Source organism: Podarcis erhardii (assembly GCF_964252035.2).
Source record: "Podarcis erhardii genome assembly, chromosome: 2".
In the NCBI taxonomy this organism is placed as follows: Eukaryota; Metazoa; Chordata; class Lepidosauria; order Squamata; family Lacertidae; genus Podarcis; species Podarcis erhardii.
Window position 1 is genome coordinate 56,189,759 of NC_138498.1, and position 19,940 is coordinate 56,209,698.

General features: G+C 40.1%; 1 protein-coding gene across 11 annotated transcripts in view; it reads right to left on the reverse strand.

Annotated features, from left to right (window-relative positions):
• Positions 1-19,940, reverse strand: part of ARHGAP26 (Rho GTPase activating protein 26) — a 210,882-nt gene that overhangs the window by 125,002 nt on the left and 65,940 nt on the right. For 7 of the 11 annotated variants that reach the window (XM_081852065.1, XM_081852059.1, XM_081852066.1 and 4 more), the window contains 5 exons: positions 19,165-19,269; positions 18,230-18,359; positions 16,030-16,145; positions 12,997-13,091; positions 5,290-5,368 (listed from right to left, as the gene is read on the reverse strand). In XM_081852065.1, the coding sequence (XP_081708191.1) occupies positions 5,290-5,368; positions 12,997-13,091; positions 16,030-16,145; positions 18,230-18,359; positions 19,165-19,269 (525 nt within the window). The remainder of the gene's footprint in view (positions 1-5,289; positions 5,369-12,996; positions 13,092-16,029; positions 16,146-18,229; positions 18,360-19,164; positions 19,270-19,940) is intronic. The other 4 variants (XM_081852062.1, XM_081852067.1, XM_081852064.1 and 1 more) reach the window with 1 other exon arrangement.

The window sequence follows — 19,940 nt, forward strand, 5'->3', positions numbered from 1 at the left end:
CTGCCCAACACCAGAGCTCTCACGTGGTTCAGGACAAGACATCAACGTAAGCAACCAGAAAGTCTCACTTCACCATCTAGTGGACAAAAGCCTACACAGCAGTCACACTACTCTGCTGCCTCCATTTTGTGCTTAACCCACAAGCCTCATTTCATCAATCTACATTCTACAGCTGTTTGGATCGAGCTTCTTTCCCAGCCCTCAAAAGATCAACAGGCCAGAGTGCTTGCAGCTGAATAAGTAGGAATATTTTATTCCACTGGACCAGTCAACATGGGGCGCTTCATACTTTTTCTGCATGTATGAGGACTGGATGTGGTAAATAACATCATATTTGTATTTCCAAACACATATGCACCACAGGCAAATGTTGTAGGGAACTCTTAAGATTGTGGCTTCATGTGATACATACATTTAGCACCTGTTTTTCCGACATAATATATTAAGCAACTCTGAGTGAAATATCCCATCCTCATCCAGAGGCTCTGGACAGAAGGGGATTATATGTAAAACCTTAGATAAAAAGCACACTTAAATATAAATGCATCACATAAAAACTTGGGTAGATGTTGGAACTGAGCTCTCCTTGACACCCTCAGATTTCTGTAACAAGATTCCGTGTTACTGCTTTGATATTCCTGGTTTAATCAAAGCAGTTAAGAGCAGAAGGCTAGCTGAATCTCTTGATTCAACCTCGCTTAGAGAAACAAACACCACAGTTGGTCAGGATTGCCTTTGCCTATATGATTCAAAGTCTTTTTCAGAGCCCCTCGGCCAGGAATAATCCAGTGAAGGACTACTTGGAACAGGGCATTCAACATCAGCACTGAATCTTTGGATCTCCCTGCCAAATGAGGCTCAGCTTGCTATTTCTCTATCAGCGTTCAGGTGGCTGGCAAAGACAGCTCCTTCTCAAAGAACCTTTGAGTTTCTCTGATCCCTGCTGAGATTTTGGAGAGGTTGGGTTTTTGTCTCTGCTGTTTGCTTCTGATGCTGGCTCTGGAGCCATGGGGGCCTTTGGAGCAAAAGGCAGGATGAAAGTATTTTAATTAATTAAATTACTACACCAACCCTTCACTTAAGAATTAAAAATAATAATAATTCCCATGTTAATTGAACACACACCAGTCGTGTAGCTAACTATACTACATAGATTCACCTCATCTATAGTAAGTATGCCATTTTCAAATAATTCCCTTTCCCATGCCTTATATCTTCTAAAACCAGTGCAGAAGCATAACCCATCAAAGAAAATACAAAGGAACGCAGAAAGCTGCTGTGTATAGAGTCAGGCAATTCAGCTCAGTACTGTCAACTTGAACTTGCAAAAGCTCTCCAGGATTCCATACAAGCTACCTTCCCGCTCTACCTGGAGATAACAGGGATTGAATCTGGGACCTTCTGCACATAGCTATCAACTTTCAGATTTGAAAATAAGGGATCAGCAGCCTCACCTGTCCCAGGGACAATCTACGGGATATCTAACAATCCAGGATAGCAGTGGGACGCAGCGCTGGAATAAGGGAATTTCCCGCCAAAAACCGAAGGTTGACAGCTATGCTTCTGCACGTGAAGGCAAATGGTCTACCACTAAGCTATGAATGGACTAAAACAGTAATATGATAAAGAGTAGTCTGTTGCCTCAAAAAGAATCAAGGATGCCCAGCACCATTAATCTCATTCACAATAACCATGCATGATATTGGTGGTGGACAATGGCACTCCTTAGGGAATGAAAAACTTATGTGGTCCTGCGGTAGTTTGCACAAACAAGCACTTCCTGAGAGTAAGCTTTAAACAGGTAGTTTCTTTTGCAGCTATAGCAAACTGTATGCAGTTAGCATTATCTGCTGAACTACCAATAACTGCTGACCTCAGGTTTCACATGAGGGTGTTCTGGGAAATTGAGGCTCTTGGTATCCTGTGCTATTAGAATATTAATCTGTATGTTTGGTTCCTCTACTGGCTTCTGCTGGCTCTAGTGTAGATATATCCACGTTAACAGTATGTCTGAATGGTTTGGTGTATTTGCTGGGAGAAACAAGGTGCAAAAAATTATAAATTTAATTAAAAAGATAAAACAGCTCATGGTTTGCTATATGTGCGCTAGGGATTTTCATACTTTTCAGCAGACAGTTACACATTGCCACAGAAAGCATAGCTGTTTTGTAACTTTTCTTCATTTCCTTTATTTCATAAGGTTATCCATTGTTTATGTTGCAATTAGCATTGCTTTCGGAATCAATAATGGCTTTTGGTTTAGGTGACTAATTTGAACTTTACAGGGCCTGGTGAATCAGGACTCAGCAGCTCACCGTCAGCATGCAGAGACGTGTAAATACGATGGTCAGCAGCTAAGGGACACAATGCTCTGAGCACATTTGGAGACAGGCAATGAGAATCTCAGAGCAGGGGAAATTGCTTTGCTACATTTTGACCAAACATCCAGTACTACTTATTCTTTTACTCAGAATATTCTGGAATACGTTGCTGTTGTTTATATAAAAGCTTCTATTAAGTTGCCAGTGAGACCAGCACCAGCCGCCTTGATACTTCTACCCTCCTCTGGAGGACAGATGAGAGAGTCAGCTGTGAATCCCAGAGCTCAAAGAGAATACCCCTTCCTCCTCTGAATTGTATTTATGTTTTAAAAGAAAATATCTAAGTATGGATCAAAATAAAAATAAAGTTCAGATTATTTCCTTGTAGTTTGAATTTAGTCTGTGTTCGTTGAATTGTTGATTTTGTCCATTTTTTTTTCTTGATACATTTTGTACACTGGTTTATAGCCCCCAGTGTTTTGTATTTTGACAATAAGTGGACATTTGTTGTAAGCGACTCGTGAGTGCAACTCATTGTGGAAAAGCGGCATATGAATAGAATTATCAGGCAAAAAAACAGCGGAACTTGAATTTTACTCAGCCATATTTTATTATTATTAGCCTAACAACAACAACAACAATTTTAATTTAGAGATCTGGAAGCTTAGGGGACCCCTATTGAGCAGGGTGGGAGGTAGCTCAGGATGCTGAAATGAGGAAGGGAGGGATCCGTCAAAATCGCCTCCCACTAGACCTCAGAAGGAGCCTCTACTAAGCTCAAGACCCTTCTCCACAAACCGAAGTTTTCTATTCACAGAAAGGCAACACTGGATCTAAGCCTGCTGTTATTCTTCAGTTAGATGCCCCACAGAATATAGGGTAGTTGGAAAGAATTAAATGTATATTGCTAACCTTAAATTAAAACACAATCGGTGAAGATGAAAGAAATGGTGTATACAGCACAAAGGGTGAGGGCCTTTGCACTATAGCTATATACTTGAAGGTTTCCATATGATCTTAAACCCTGTATGATGTACTATACACATGAAGGCACCCCACTTCCCTGTAGACTTCTGCCCTTTAAATGTGGGTGCAATGTGTAAGGCTATCTGGAGAAACTCCACGTCCTCCTCCCACTGCTTGTAACATGTGATTAGAGCTAGTACCTGCCCTATGCACATTCAAATTCATATTACTGACCACATACATATATATATGTATATAACAAATATATTTGGGTATATAACAAATATATTTGGTTGGCTGAGAACAGACATTGTTTCCCTTCTTCTGTACTTCCCCTGCCCACAAGAAAAATATTACTTAGAACACCATATGCTCACTAAGTGATATATTACATAGTTAAAGTTAAGGCGATATCCAGGTAAATTGATCAGGACTCCCAATACATTTGCAGGGATCAGCCAGGTGTTTCTAGTCTGTATATTTCAACCACTGTACTATACTTAAGTCCCTAATAGGACAATCTCAGAAGCCATGCCCTGCTCAGCACTCACTCACAAGACCAGTTTCAATGAGTGCACAAGTTGGCTGATTTCTAATACTGAAGAGACATTACTTGGATTGCTTCAGAACAACTGGCTGATTGCAATGCATTTCCTTTTCCTGCTTAGTTTACTTTGCATATGAGAGAACCCATGCTTAGAAATTTCCCTCTTTACTCTTTCCACACTATTTACAGCTTAAAAAAATTATGACATTCATCCAATTGTGCTTTTTGTGAAGTCAGCACAGCGGCCGACATCCTGCAGAGAGGTTTGCTTCTGCTTTGTATATCCATCTAGCATTTAAATTTTTAAAGTGAGAACTCCTTTGTTCGACACTAATGCTATCTGCCTGCAATTCTGCTGAATGTTAATGTAAGCAAGGTGCCAGCTGCTTGTGTGGGTGGCTCTCGAAGAACTACATATGCTGTACAATGTCCCCCTGAAGTCATTCATATCTTCACAGCTTCCTGTACTTATAATAGTGGGGCAACTTCAATTGTTTGCTAACAGGGTTGTATGCGTTCTGCAAGTCTATCATACAAGTGAAGAATCTGGTATCAAGCACAGAGTATATCATTCCAACAATCTCATTTTTATTTTTGTAAAGGTGATATGGGGGGGGGGGGATTCAAGCACGTTTTCTCCGAATATTCAAAGCTCAGGGGTCAAATTGAAAGCTTAAATGCAACAATTCCTCCCCTGGCCATTAAAAGGTTTTGTGGATTTTGAAAGGAGAAAGAGAGATATGACGCAATGGCACAACAATGTGCTTCCATTTTTTTCTTAATAAACAGCCTTTCTGCATTAAAACAAAAGAACACATTTATAGAGGGGGGGAATACATTGAAGATACAAAAATCCAGTAAAGGGTGAGGCCACAATTGATCTGAGCCCTTTCCTTGGGGGTGGGAAAGCTACGGCTCATGGGTTGGATGTGAGCCATGAGGTTTCCCTATGCAGTCTGCAGCCCCTCTTCCTCACCCATGCAGGCTCCAACAGAAGGGTTTCTCCCTACAAGTCTAATTACTGCATGGGGAATAGGGATATTCACAGTAAACCGTGTTTTCACCTGTGAGCATATGCATGAGTGCTGTACGTGTGTATGGCAGACTGGGCTGTAATACATATCCATTAGGAGACATTAGGTTCTGAAATTTAATGTGGACCTATCAGTCTTCAGCAGCTGCTGACTTGGCAGATTTCAGAAAGTTTCAAAAATGGCATACTGTATTGTGATTTTTGTTCCTCCCCTCCTCCTTCTCTACAGCAGCATTAAGACAATGTTTGAACTATTCTGGGCTACATTCTGCAATTTCTCAGGAACATTGACAGCAAGAGCTTTCTCACTATCCTAGTAGCACAGGAGATGAAGTATTACATCAACTATTTAATCAAAGTCTCAAAAGGGGTTATTTACAAGAAAAACCAAAAGCCTTGATTATTCAAGCACTCTTTCTTACCGGTTCCCGGCCATCCATGGCCTCCATCCAGAGCCTTCGATCTTCTTCAGAAAGCGCCTGCATTGTGATCACTCCAGGCCTGCAGAGATTGATGCAATGATACTGTGAATAACAGGTCTAAGAAGATTAAACTCCAAAGTGACTAGGGGTGGGGTGGGGTGGGGTGGGGGGTTGGTAGGAACAGGATAAGGCCCACTTCACATGATCTAGGAACCTGCACATTTGCTTGCTCACACTAAGTCATGGTTAGTGTTATATGCCAACTGGGTGACATTCAGCAAAAGCTGTTATAATGCATCTTTCAATGTCCAAATGCAAGCTTAGGAACAACTGGAGGAGACACCCACTTCAGTGAAAAAATAGGGGACCAAGACTAGGATGTCACTAATAGCAGACCTTTTCCTCAATAGTAAAGGTTTGTTGTTGTTGTTTAGTCATTTAGTCGTGTCCGACTCTTCGTGACCCCATGGACCAGAGCACGCCAGCCAATCACAAATCTGCATCCAAATAAAACTGAAGGTGGGCTGGCAAACCATTGCACCCAAATGTGCTAACTAAACTTCACAGACAGACAACCAGCCAACAACTCTCACTCCTTGAAATCCAGGGATTTTAGGGTACTGTCACAGTCTGACTAGGCAAGTACTTAGGGCTGCTTCATGCAAAATGTTTTCCTGTACGCTTCAGGAGAACCAAGTGGCACAGAGCATGTAAATAAACTGTGTTATTTCTAGGTATGCATTCAAAGAGACACAAATAAATATGTCTAGATTCTAACAAATACCTGATAATGCCAAAGAATGCAAAAGCCTATTTCATCAGTAATACTTTAAGCAAAAATGCCTGAAGAATCACCTAAAAGAAGTGAAAGTTGCAACGAAGCCAGCTCCAAAGACTGTTGCTGTGTGTGAAGCCTCTAGTTATTAGTAGAAAATTTACATATATCATAAAAAATGGCATTTGGCCTCTGCCCTAGGCAATAGAGAAAGAGTTTAAGAATTCCATATTCTAATCCTGTGATATTAGAAAAGGGAAATCAGATGGCAAGGGAATAATAATTATATACACAAAGCAGCTCACACAATTTACCCAGGAAAGGACACAATCTGTTCTGTCTTGTAGTACATTTAGATAATAATCTAGGCATATTGTGTGTCATTTTTGCTAATCTCTTTGTGCAGAGAATCAGTTGATGCTTACAGGCTTAGTATTCTAGAAAAATATACCTAAAGGAAAATTACTTTTCAGCCAATTTGAAATGTTGTACTGAAAATTAAACAATTCCATGGGGGTTTTTCCTAGTGTAAAAATACCTCTCTAGAAATACCAATGTAACATTAAATTGGTAAATTCACGCTATATGCTCTTTGCCAACAGAAATTTAGACAGGTTACAAACTGGATTATGCAAATTCATGGAGGATAAATCAATGGCTAGTAGTCATGATGGTTAAATACTGCCTCCAGGGTCGGAGTCAGGAGGTCTCTGAATACCAGTTACAAGGGGACAACAGTGACAGAAGATTGCTGTCCTCATGTGCTGCTTGTGGGCTCCAAGAAGACATCTGGTTGATCCACTTTTCATTACATATCTTTAGGAACCAGGCAAACACATTCCTCTTCTCCCAGGCCTTTGGCTAATTAAACAAACCATGGCCTTTTAAACTGTGTGTGAGGGGGGATTATTGTTTGTTACTATGGTATGTATTTTAATTTGTTTAGATTGTAAGTGCCCTGTGATCCTCAGATGAAGGGTGGTATAGAAAATGAATAAATAATAATATTTGTTGCTGTTGTTGTTAAAGTCAGGATGCTGGACTATGCAGGACATTGGTTTGATCTAATAGGGCTTTTCTTACGTTCTTAAAGTAAAGCAAACCTTTGCTGAATATCACAATCACAAGAACCTGACTTTTTTTTATAAGTGATCCTGTCTATCTTTCAGTCCATATATTCTTTTCAATTCTTCCATACTCACACAGGTATGGCATTAAAAAATAAAAGGCATTAAAAAAAAAATGCCATGAGAATATTGTAAACACAGGCTTTGCCAAGCAAAATAACTAGTACTAATTTCATGCACTTCAGTATTTGTAAGATAAATCAATACAAAGTAAAAAGACAGAACATCTGTATAGCCTGTAAACCATTGTGATTTTATCAAAGTCTGTGATTATGTTCTCAGAAAACCTCACAAAGCCTCTAAAGAGAGTAATCAACCATCTGTTTGAAGAGCATTTCTATTATGCCTGTACTTCTTCCAACTAGGTGATAAAGTTGAGGGGAAATGGTGGGATATAAAATTATTATTATTATTATTATTATTATTATTATTATTATTATACAAGGCAACCTTTTTAAAAATGTAGCAGTTTAAATATTCAGCAGAAAAACTTTAAAGAATCACTGAATCCCTAACTCATGCATGAGTGCATCAAATGCTCTCACATTGACCCTGACCTTGTCCCCCATGTACCCACAGTTTCTGGGCCTGCCCTCTTCAGAAAAGAGTTTGTATGCACCACTGAAATCCTGAAAACACAGCCCCCTTTGGACCTTCCTTTTCAATGCAGAATGATCTGCAAACACATCCTTCCACTCCCCAGTTTAAGTCCCCTTTGAATGTATGTACAGTGCCTGGATATAAGGAAGAATCATTCACGAGAAGTTTAACCTTCCCAAGTTATCTTGTCATGTCTTTAAAATAAATGTCATTGGTTTATGTCCTTGAAAGCTCTGCCTCTCCATTTTTGTACTGCTATTTGCGGTTCACGTGTTCGGGACTAGAAGTTCCTCAAAAGAAGAATCATTAAGACCTAAACTTTTGTTTCACGTCAACTTTTGTATGAAAACTGACTGTGAATTAGTGTCCATTCCATTTCCTACCTAATTACATTAAAAGGGTGAAAAGATGACAGAAGAACAAATGTGAGCCAGTCTTTTAACACTGGTCGTAAGGTGTGAATGCTGGAAAAAGCGTATTCAACTCCAATAGTAGAAATGAATGGAGGAAGTTCCTAAAGATCAAAACCTGGTCCCTATCCTATGGTGAAAAGTAGACTTTAAACCCATGGCTTCTTAAGTAGCTATCAAGATATTACAGAGATTTTTTTTTTTCAAACACATGACACAGTACATCCCTTCCCTACCATCTAGGAACCCTACATTCTGGATTATATTTACGATCCATTGCTGTGTTGGCAGATCACATACAAAACTCTTGCCAGCTTACTCACGGGGAACAACCATTCATTTGGGAATCACCACTTGTACATCTCTAGAAAACAGTACACAAGTGGGTGGGTGGAGGATAGAGGCAGAATGCAGCTTAAGTTTACATGGCATTAGGCATAACATGATAATTTCAAGATTTCATTCATCTACAAAGGTCACTAGTAATGTGACACAGCAAAAGAACAAGTACAGGTTGTATTGCACTTGACCAGCACAGAACTCATCCAAGAGAGGAAAAATGAATATATATCAAAGCTGAAGTGCTGCAGGTAGGACAGGAAGCTAAACTGTGAGTCTGCTTCGTAAACAGCATCGATCTGCATGGCTAGTTCAGGGGTTTAGTTAAGAAACTGTTCCAAACCCCCATCACCCAAATTACACATTTTGACCAGGTCAGTTAACTCCCCCTGTCTCCAAAAGTCTCTCCCACGCCTAATACTGCAGCCTTGTGGGATAGAACATATACCAATAGTTATATCAGTATGTCAAAGTTGGCCCAGCCACTAGAAGCAGTCACATTGCACATGTTACTACAACAGGAGGTTTAAAAAGTGGGCAGTCCACACTATAGTTATAAGTTACAAATGTGATGGGGATGTAGAGCTCTTTTAGCAGATCATGATCACACAGGACTGCACTTGTGTTAGGATTAACAGCAGTTAATATGAGAATATGCATAATAAAGTATCAATACTTAAGGACAGGTGGGAAGGAGGGGCAAGTTCACACATGAGAAGGGAGGGAGAGCGATCCTGTGGGCTGTTGCTGATCTTGGTTAATCATTATGTTTGCACCTGCCCTATGTGTCAAAGTAGTGACAACTATGGATCATGATAAAGACAGCAAATAGCAGACTAGAAATAATGATTCAAATTTCTATTTGTTTTTTTTATTTTATTTTTTAATTAAATTTGTATACTGTCCTTCATCCAAGGATCACAGGGCAGTTTACAATGTAAAAACACAAAAACACAAAATGCAAATAGTAAGTAAAAATAATAACATCCCCAACAGTTTAAAAGGCCATAGATTGTTTAATTAGCCAACGGCTTACCAAATGTGATTTAAGTTTTATTAGGAAGCTGAGCCTCTGTGCCTAACTTTTCTTTTAAATATACACATGCTAAAAATGTACTTCTTGAGAGTATTAACAAATTTATGTGACTTACACTTGCTGGGCCATATGCAACTAACTAGTGCCACTAGCAGAAGCCCAAGTAAAGATATCTGCTAGCACAACAAGGTTCCCCCCTCCACTCCACTCCACTCCACTCCCACGCCTCCTGAAATTGGCTTCAGAAGGCTGTTGGGAAAACCCCAGTTCAGCATGCAGGGGGGAAAGAGAGGAGATTGTTCCATCGAGCAAGCTAAAATGCTTGCGCTGATGGAACAATTAGCAGAGAACAACACTGAATTCTCCCCATAGTCCTGATATATTCCAAGCCTCTTACTAGTGACACTTCAAGTTATGGCAGCTTAATGAAGCAGTGGATTGCTACTAAATAAGGAGGTTATGACTGAAAGCAGAATTACTACATAGACTACTACATGAGGGGTGGGTAACATATGACCCTCCAGATATCATTAGACTCAACTCAACATGGCCAGTGGTCAAGGGGTGATAAGAGTTGTAGTCCAGCAAAGACTTGGGAGCCAAAGGCTAATCACCACCCCCAGACATGATGACATTGCTTGATGATAAAAATTACAAATTTTCACACTGATTTAAATAAGCAGAAATTTAAAACAGTATCACAAAAACCTTGTCCTAAGCGATGTGAACAACCGAACTCCACAACTGCAATGGAAGTCTCCTTATACACAACACCTTTGGGCAATGTTTATTTTCTAGCTTAATCAAATGTTGTATCCTCTAATAAATCACGCACGACTGCCACCTACAGGCTATGCAGCAAATCTTTAAATGGTTCAGTTCTTACTGTGCGTATGAACAATTTCAGGCTGTGTGCCCCAGCTGGATCAGAAACAGCCATGCTAATGTTTCCTCAGCAATGCTTTAAGAATTACTGAAGCAACCATCTAGAGAAGATGCTGTGTTTGCAGAAAAGCTTTCAGGCGATAAAATGTCGTGTTCAACAAGTTACAGAGACACAAATCAGGGAAAAGCATTAACCCACTTATTTATGGGAATGACATCATCAGCAAGCTGTTTGCATTCTTCTACAGCCCCAGCTTAAGGCTGCATAGTAAAACTTGTGCATATGCTGCAGTCCAGCATTCTGTATGAAGTCAACGTTGTTGACAGTGTATTTTATCTTCCCTTGCAAACGCTGCTTCCTCTCCCCTCATACCATTCCCCAACAAAAAAGGTATGGCCCCCTCTTTATTGATGAATAATAACGTGGGCACAGAAGTGGAAAGCGGTTTGGCCATATGGCTGGCTGTGATAAGATTCTCTGAATTGAAGACATCATCCCACTTCATCATGTCTGTCCTATCAAACGGCTCTAGCAAAACAAATTCACACAAATAAAGCTTAAATCGGTATATCAACTTTTTTTAAGCTATGGGGAGTCAGTCTTCAATTGATTGGACATAGTTATAGGCACTTGATGTTATTTAGGTTTCAGTGCATTATTGTAACAATTTTTTTAAAGAAATTAAACTAGACTCGCTGTCTTAACACTGTGGTAAATGTTGTTTATTTACTTGTAAGCCAAAGTAATAAATTACAGCAATACATCAACTAAAATAATTAAGTGGCTGGGGAATTTCTGGGGAAATGCTGCAGTTCTTGGGGTCAATTTTTGTTTAATAAAGTCTGAACAACAACAATTCACAGTCCTTATCTTGCACTCATTTCACAATGAATATAATACGGATGTTTACATGCTTGCTCCATAGTGTCAACATCAAAGGGAATGGAAAACCAAAGCCTGCCTTCCAGGCATTACTATTATTGTTTTGCACTAAACACTAGGTATGGCAAAAACAAAACTTAAACGTATTAAGAATTTAATTTGTGATGTTCATGGTTACTTTAGAATTATAAAAAGCACAATTCCAAACATCATAGCTCTCTTACCTTTAAGAGGAACAGATCAGAGATTTAATGCAAGCTGCCTGACTCAAAGCAAAGGCCATTTATGAGCGCAACACTGTTTTACCATGTTGCTCGTTAGTGGCAATATTTTGAAGCCACATGAATGAGAGGATTTTATGGTATTAATGCTTGGAAGCAGCAAGGAATCACTAATGCCATCTGTCTAATGCCTCTGGAGCACCATTGCTTAGTGGCACAAAATGCAAAACAGGAAAACTGAAACAGATTGCCTGTGTTTCCTGGTCTGACTCCATCCATTCCCAATTCACTCATTCCTGCTACAGCCCAATGCCAATCCATTTTATCTGTTCCCCTAGTTTATTTTGTAATTGTAACAGATATTCAGTTGCACGTCAGTAGGCGTGAGAGACGACGGGGGCAGAATGCCAAAATAAATTCCCTATATTCTGTTTCCAACTGGGCTGCTACAGTAAAAAAAAAAATCATTATCAAGGACCTTTTTTTGACTCTCTTCCGTGTGACTACACATATGACTTCTGTTGTTAAAGAACTTAGCTTGAACAAGGTGAATAATAAGCATCTACCATTTCCTTATCAATATTCCAGCACCTTTCTAAATAATGTTTCAGAAAAAGAACTTTTATTTCATATTACCTTAAAAAATATGTAACCTATTTCAGGTATGCACTTTTAGAGATAACAGATGAGAACAAGAGTACTAGCTCTGCCTTCTTCTATCGTCATTACCATCACCCTTCAACTTGCAGAGGGTGACTGTCTGAAGCTGGAAGTCTAAGGGAGGCCCCACACATTTCAGAAGCCTTCCAGTGTTCAGAAGTTTCCACTGTTCAAAAATGTCCAGACAGCCACCTCCACAAGTAGGTTGGGGCTGCACCAGTGAGAGTGACAGATTGGCTCTGCCAATGCATCTGCATAGCCCTGACCACACTTTTCCATACATGTAAGCTGTAGCGATGTTGGCGATGGGAGGCTCCACTCCACCACATAGGTCACTACTGATAGGTCCACATTTGCACAGAGATCTCATGCTGAAATAATTTAGAACTTTCCAGTTCAGTTGTTCACTTCCAACCATAGTGAAACAGAACCAAAAGGAAGCAAACAAGCATGAGGTCTGCTCCCAGGGCCCAAAACACAGACAGCTACTAAGGAAGACATAAGTTTCTCAAAGACACATCACTTATTGTGTCTTTATTAGACTAAAATAATATAGTGTCAGCCAAAGCTTCTATCCGGCTTGATAATGCAGACAATTCTTATAAGAATATTCCATGAATCTAGAGAATTAGAGAAATTTAGGATAGCCTCTATCTCAATTTTTCATTGTCTTGACTATCAGTGTTTAAGTTGGTAACATACAGTTTAATAAACAGGAACTGGCACACGCTGGGCCTACTGAGAGAAAGGCAAAATACATATGCAACTCACCGATCCACTGCTTCTACATCAAAGCAAAATCTTTTCTCTATGGAATCAGTTTTTCGACGTGTGCAGGATTTGAGAATAATGGCTTCATCATCTCCCTGGCATAAGATAAAGACCAAAGATTAGACCAATTTACAGATATATTTTAAAATAATATACTGGTAATAGCCTTGTTCTGAATGTCACTTGTCTTAATTTTGTAAGTAGCATATGGCCCAATGTGGATTACTGATGAAAACTAGGCAGTAAAGAAAAGTCAGTGTTGCAATACAACTTGTAATCTATCCCCCACAGAATCACAAACAGAAAACCTTGTAAAAATACATCAACCACAGAACTGATTTAAAAAATATTAAGATAGTTAGCCCCACTGGGTGTGATCAAAGGTCCTTCTAGTCCAGCATCCTGCTTATCATCAATGGTGCAGAAAGCCCACAAGCGAGGCTTGAAAGGAAGGCAATAGCCTTAGCCAACTATTGCTCTCCAGCAGCTGGTCTTCAGTGATGCACTCTCTGTGACCCTGAAGATCCTATTTAGCTATCAGTGCCATTATCTGTTGATAGATCTCACTTCCATGAATCCATCTAGCCCCCTTTTTAAAAGCCATCTAATGTGGTAGTCAACAACCTGTGGAGTAGGCACTTGCTTATGGAAGCTCATGCCTCCATGAATTGTTTAATCTGCATGGCATTTACTTAGGGGCAAAGAGTCTTGAGAATATGCTATATGTCATTAAGAAAAGGATGAGTGCAGGGTGAATAACGACATACAACTGCAGTCTACCACCATTTAAAGGTGCTATAAACCACATGGATTTGAGGCAGCAAAATAAGATCCTGTTCCACACCACAACCACAGTTACTTCACCCACCTCAAAGAGAAGCTACAGCAGGTTCTAGCTATCTCATAGGATCAATAAGTCCCTCATGCAGCGGAGTGAGAGATCTTCATTGTTCAGTCACAGTGATGGCAGAGGGAGAATTTAACTGAGATTAATACGTTTCCTCTGAGTTCCATTCTTTCACACCAAGGTCAAGTTGCCCCTTGACCCTATTAAGGCACCAGAATGTTGTCTTTCCAGGGATAGAAACCTTAGTATACAAGTCTTACCAGTAATCTATTTCTTTCAGATGACTGGAAGTCCTGTACACTTGACTACTATTGACTGTAATCCAATTCCCTTTCTTGAAGAAAACTAGATATGCCCACCACTTTATCAGACAGAGCCACTCCTCTATTGTTGGATTTGATTCAATTTAGTGATTCTTAGAAATATCACGTGGGGATGGGGAGAGGAGACTACAAAAGGCTACACTGGCAGAGAAATACCACTGCTGGTAACAGCCATTCCCAGACCATGAATCATCCTGCAAATAATAATAATAATAAATCAACAGGAAGAGACTCTATTGGGGAAGCAGAGCCAGGTGGGTGCCAAGCAGTGACTTCACAGAACAACCTGACCTAGTGAGGGGAATATTAATGTTCTTTTATGATTATGTTAAGGAGAATCCCAGGACTGCAAATTCAACTACAAGTAAATAAAATGCTGCAGGACAAGCCAAAGTGAATGTAATGATTCACCCCATTCCCTTAACAAATGCACCCGATCAGCACCTGCTGCCTAGAGGCACCTCACTGTGCTACATGAAAATAAATGCCACAGGCCTGTCTGACTATAGAAGGGCCTACTTCACTGAAGATCTGAAATGTTTCCAAGGTTTTCATATGAAACAACCTTATTCTGGAATAAATGTTTCCCAAGTTATCTCAGGGCAAATTCTCTTCTAGGACTATGCATATACTTTCAGGGTAAGCCTCAAAGAAATCTAGCCAACTCCAGTTTCAGTTTCAGTTCCTAAGCTCACAAAAACTGCCCCCCTCCCCAATTCTCATGCTGAATTTTAACATCATGCACATACATGCATCTGCATGCACGCACAAGTGGTCTGTGGCCTGGCCGTTTTGCACCCCCTTTCTCTCTGCTTCAAAATGAGGGGTGGGTGTAATTAACTGATTGCATATTCCTAACAAAATGATTGCATATTCCAGTCAAAAAACCTGGCCCAAATTTATTGACTCTTATCCACTAGCAAACATCTAACCAACAAGCCAAGCTTCTCTACTTAGAGAACCTTCATGTACAACCGCAATCTAACCCTTAACAACAGCTGCTGTGTGTGGGGGCGGGGGACTACAAGTGCTGATACAAATATTAAAGGCACTTGATCTAGTCCCAGAATTTGGTCTGCAGGCATGATAAGACCACCAACTTGCCGAAGCTAAGCAAGTCTGGGACTTGTCAGTACCTGGGTGGATGTCTGCCTGGAGATAACATATGCACTGACCTTGGGTTCCATGATGGAATAATGGTGAGACACAAATGTAAATAGATTGATGTATGCAACACTGATCTCACCACAGGGAGCAATACCAAGTGTGTTCCATCAATGTTACAATTAAAATAATAATAATAATAATAATAATAATAATAATAATAATAATAATAATAATAATAGATTTTTTTGTTTATGAAAATGCACATATAATCAATTAATTAAGAATATTGTGACCAAGATGATCAAGGGTCTGATGAAGAAAGGTTGAGGGAGTTAGATATGTTTAGCCTGGAAAAGAGGAGACTGAGAGGAGATATGATATGAAAGCCATCTTCAAATATCTGAAGGGCTGCCACATGGAAGAGAGAGCAGGATTGTTTTCTCCTGCTGTCAAGGGTAGGACCCAAACATATGTGTGTTTGTGTGTGTGTGTAATGAAAAGAGTAAAAATCGGGAATTAGGGTATGTCTTAACTATGCAGTTTATTTATTACTAATGAGACATTTCAACAACACTCAGGACTAAGTTGTTAAAAAGGACAATATTACCTTGACTGAACAGATTTTCCACAATCCCCAAATGTATTTTTTAAGTATTATTATTATTATTATTATTTCTATTAATGTAGTAATAGTGGTAGTAGTAGCAGCAACAGCAGCAAATACACCTAGAACTGTCCACATAGCTAGATACTTGCATTTTCACTCACCCCCTTTCCGCCAGACTTCTGGTCAAAAGGCACCATAGTTATTCGTTTAGATTCACTGTGATATGTGCAATAATGCTTCACCCAGGATGTTGTTCCAAAATGACCTAAAATAATTGAAATAGGTTGATGTTAGAGACAGAGATAAAAATAACCAATGATGAAATAGTTGTACCTTATAAGCCATGCTTTTCAGAGGCTCCATCCAGTTGACTTTACACAGGGCCAGTCCAATTGCTCAGGTGGCAGACCTTTTCTACAGGTAACACTCACTCCATGTTTGGTGGCAACTCTAAATATTTCTTACACTTAAGCAATACATTCTTATGACTCAGCTCTATTTCTCCAAGACATCTGAGCTTGAATCCTAGCAAGATGGAGGCACTATGGATGAGTGGTTGCTATGTTTAAGAAATTGGTCCATCACCTGCCCTGGATGATGTTGCACTCCCCTAGAAGGAGAAGGTACACAGTCTGGGGGTGCTTCTAGATCCATCCAGCTTTGCCACTTGAGGTCCACGTAGCCTCAATGGCTATAAGCACCTTTTAGCAGTTTTGATTAATACAGCAGCTATGACCGTTCCTAGACTCCGAGAGCTTGACCACAGTAGCTCAAGCATTGGTAATTTCAAGATGGGATTACTCCAATGCACTTCCCTTGTGCTTGGTCTGGAAACTGCAGTTAGTGCAAAATGTCACAGCACAGTTGTCAACATGTGTGAGACAATGTGAGCATATAACAACTTTGCTCAGAGATCTGCACTGGTTGTCTATTTGTTACCGGGCCAAGTTCAAGTATACTATATACTATTGGTATATAAAGCCCTTAGCATCTTGGGACCAGTTTACATGTGGGATTGGCTTATTACATATGTGCCACTCAATGATTTTGATCTGTGGAACTGGCATTGTTACATACGCCACACACTACTCTTTGCACACAAAACACAACAGTCTTGGGTGTAGCAGTACCTACACTTTGGAATTCCCTATTGACATGGAAATCAAGGCTGTTTCAACCAGAGCCAGTCTAACAAGGTCCTAGCCTAAAGCCCATGATTTTCATAATACAGCACTGATGCAGTCTACTAATTTTACCCTAAACATTTGCCAAGAACCCTTCTTAGAAACCTGACCAAAGGCTCACTATTTACATTAATGCCATCCTGGTTTTGATGATATTTGATGACACTGAATATTTTTTAAAAAAATTAAACAGTTATCTATATGTTTTGATTTGCAAAAGAAAAAATAATGAAGTGGTCCACTGAGACCTCTAGCAATTTTCCACTAATCTGCAGGGGAAAGGTCTGAGAACTGCTGTTGCAGAACATCAATTCATAATCACCACAACTGTACTCTGAAAAGGGTAGCATGATGTAGCATTTTTGTATAAAAAGAAATGGCTCAACTAGCATCCTTTTCAATATGCTTAAAGTAAGGCAGGATCTATTTAAAGCTTTCAATAAAAGTTTCTAAGCTAGCGATAACTGGGGCCAGTAAGAACTGTTGAATGGAATCTTTTAAAAACCAATGTTGTGCATGTTCTTGGTAGTGGTGCCCTCCCAGTGGAACACCCTCCTTTCAGATGTCAAGGAAATAAACAACAATCTGAGTTTTAGAAGAAGAAGAAGAATAGTTTGGATTTGATATCCTGCTTTATCACTACCCTAAGGAGTCTCAAAGCTAACAATCTCCTTTTCTCTTCCTCCCCCATAACAAATACTCTGTGAGGTGAGTGAGGCTGAGAGACTTCAGAGAAGTGTGACTAGCCCAAGGTCACCCAGCAGCTGCATGTGGAGGAGCAGGGAAGCGAACCCGGTTCACCAGATTATGAGTCCACTGCTCTTAACTACTACACCACGATGGAGGCAGCCCTGTTTAGGGAAGTTTTAGGACTGAAGTTTTTATTATGTTTTTAGTTATGTTGTCAGCCGCCCAGGGTGGAGTATTGGTGGTATTATTATTATTATTATTATTATTATTATTATTATTATTATTATTATTTCAGGAGAACTACACACCTTGGCATTAGGGATTCTACCGCAGGCAACAGGAGCTTAAGGTCAGCCTTGTTCATACAGACAAGAGAGGCTCATCCTGTTTTCCTAACTAAAATAAGAACTATCACCAGTCAACTCAAAAGTCCATTGCATAGCAGCTACATGATCCCAGGGGAAGCAACACATACGCTTTTCCTGGACATAGAGATATCCTTCCATTGTGAAAGGGCTGATGTTTTTGTGCTCGTGGGGATTCTCCTTCATCTTCCTCATCAAGGACTCAACCTCTGATCTTGTGCCTTCAAAGCGATTTCTTGTCTGCATTTAAAGTAGACGGCAAAAAAGTGGTGTTAGGTAGCCTTTACCAGCCTTAAAACACACAGGATCCAGAAAAAGAAGCTACTACTGCTCTGGGTGCAACAAAGGAACCAACAGCTTCATATAAACCCTTAAACTCACACATGCTTGGGATCACAGAGAGGTTGTGTGGTGTGAACCAACAGCACATTTATGAACTCTCATGTGCAATTTTTATATATAAATAAAAAGTACCATGTTTATGGCAATCTGAATAGAGATACACTCATCTATTAGTGTGTGCATATAGTTCCAGTTCAAAGTATGAGCATTCGACAAATACACCAGAGTTTCTCAGAGAGGTAGCTAGTATCAGTATTTTGAGAAACACAGGTGTGCAATAACATAACTATATACACCTAAGAACCTCCCAAATGCAAATCCTTCCACATAAAACCACAAGGCAATTTTCCAATTATGAAGCAATTCATCCTACATGAGAAGTGGAGGCTGAAAGTTGCCAACAACAGCTTCTGGCAGTAACACTCACAAATGATGTCACATTCTTGAAGAAGCAAACAATTATTGAAGAAGCAAATAATTATTGCACTTAGGCATGGACATGGATAGACAGCTGGCTCTCAACATTCATAAACAGAAGGAAACAAGCTGCTATGGAGGCTATGTGTTAGGTCACCATGCTTACCCCCTGTGCACTGGGGGAGTGGGGATTGCTTGTGTACAATTTTAACCTCTCATTAACATCCTTTGTGAAAAGTTGGTAAAGTTGCATTGTCTCTGTTAAGTGATTCCACTCTGTGCTTACATTTTGTATGCTAATTGTCAGCTCCGTCTTGAAATCACTGAAATCCTTTGCAAGCTCATAGCCATGGTGGTAGAATGTGAATAGCCCTTGCAGAAATGCCAGTAGCTGCAAGAGAGAAGGAATTTTTTTTAAAAAAACCATCAAGTGGCTGAGGTAAGAGAGAGAGATAGACAGACATGCTCTCACTGGATTCTACTGTCGTACCTCAGCTCCTGAACACCTTGGGAGTTGAACGTTCCGGCTCCCAAAAGATCAAAAACCAGGACTGTGTGTTCTGGTTTTCAAACCTTCTTTTGGAAGCTGAACGTCTGATGGGGCTTCTGCGGCTTCCGATTGGCTGCACGAGCTTCTTGCAGCCAATCAGAAGCTGCGCTTTGGAAGTCTAATGTTTCAGAAGTCGAATGGACTTCTGGAATGGATTCTGTTTGACTTCCGAGGTACGACTGTGTTTACTCAAGGAGAGAGTTATTGCTACTGCCCTTTCTTCCCATTCAACATCACAGTGCACCCCCAAAGGAAAAAAGAAAAGAAACTACAGTTATTCTGTGCACACACACACCTGGGAATTAGTCCTATTGACCAAAATAGGAGTTACATCCACGAGGTTGTCCAGCGTGGCTGCACACCTATATTGGAGTAAGCACCACTGAACTCAATGGGACCTACTTCTAACTAAAACATAGGTCATCGGCACAGTACCCGTGGGCACAGATCTGCCACCAGAGGCCTTCCCTGATGCCCACAGAGTTCCATTCCTGCACTAAAATCAGGCTTAA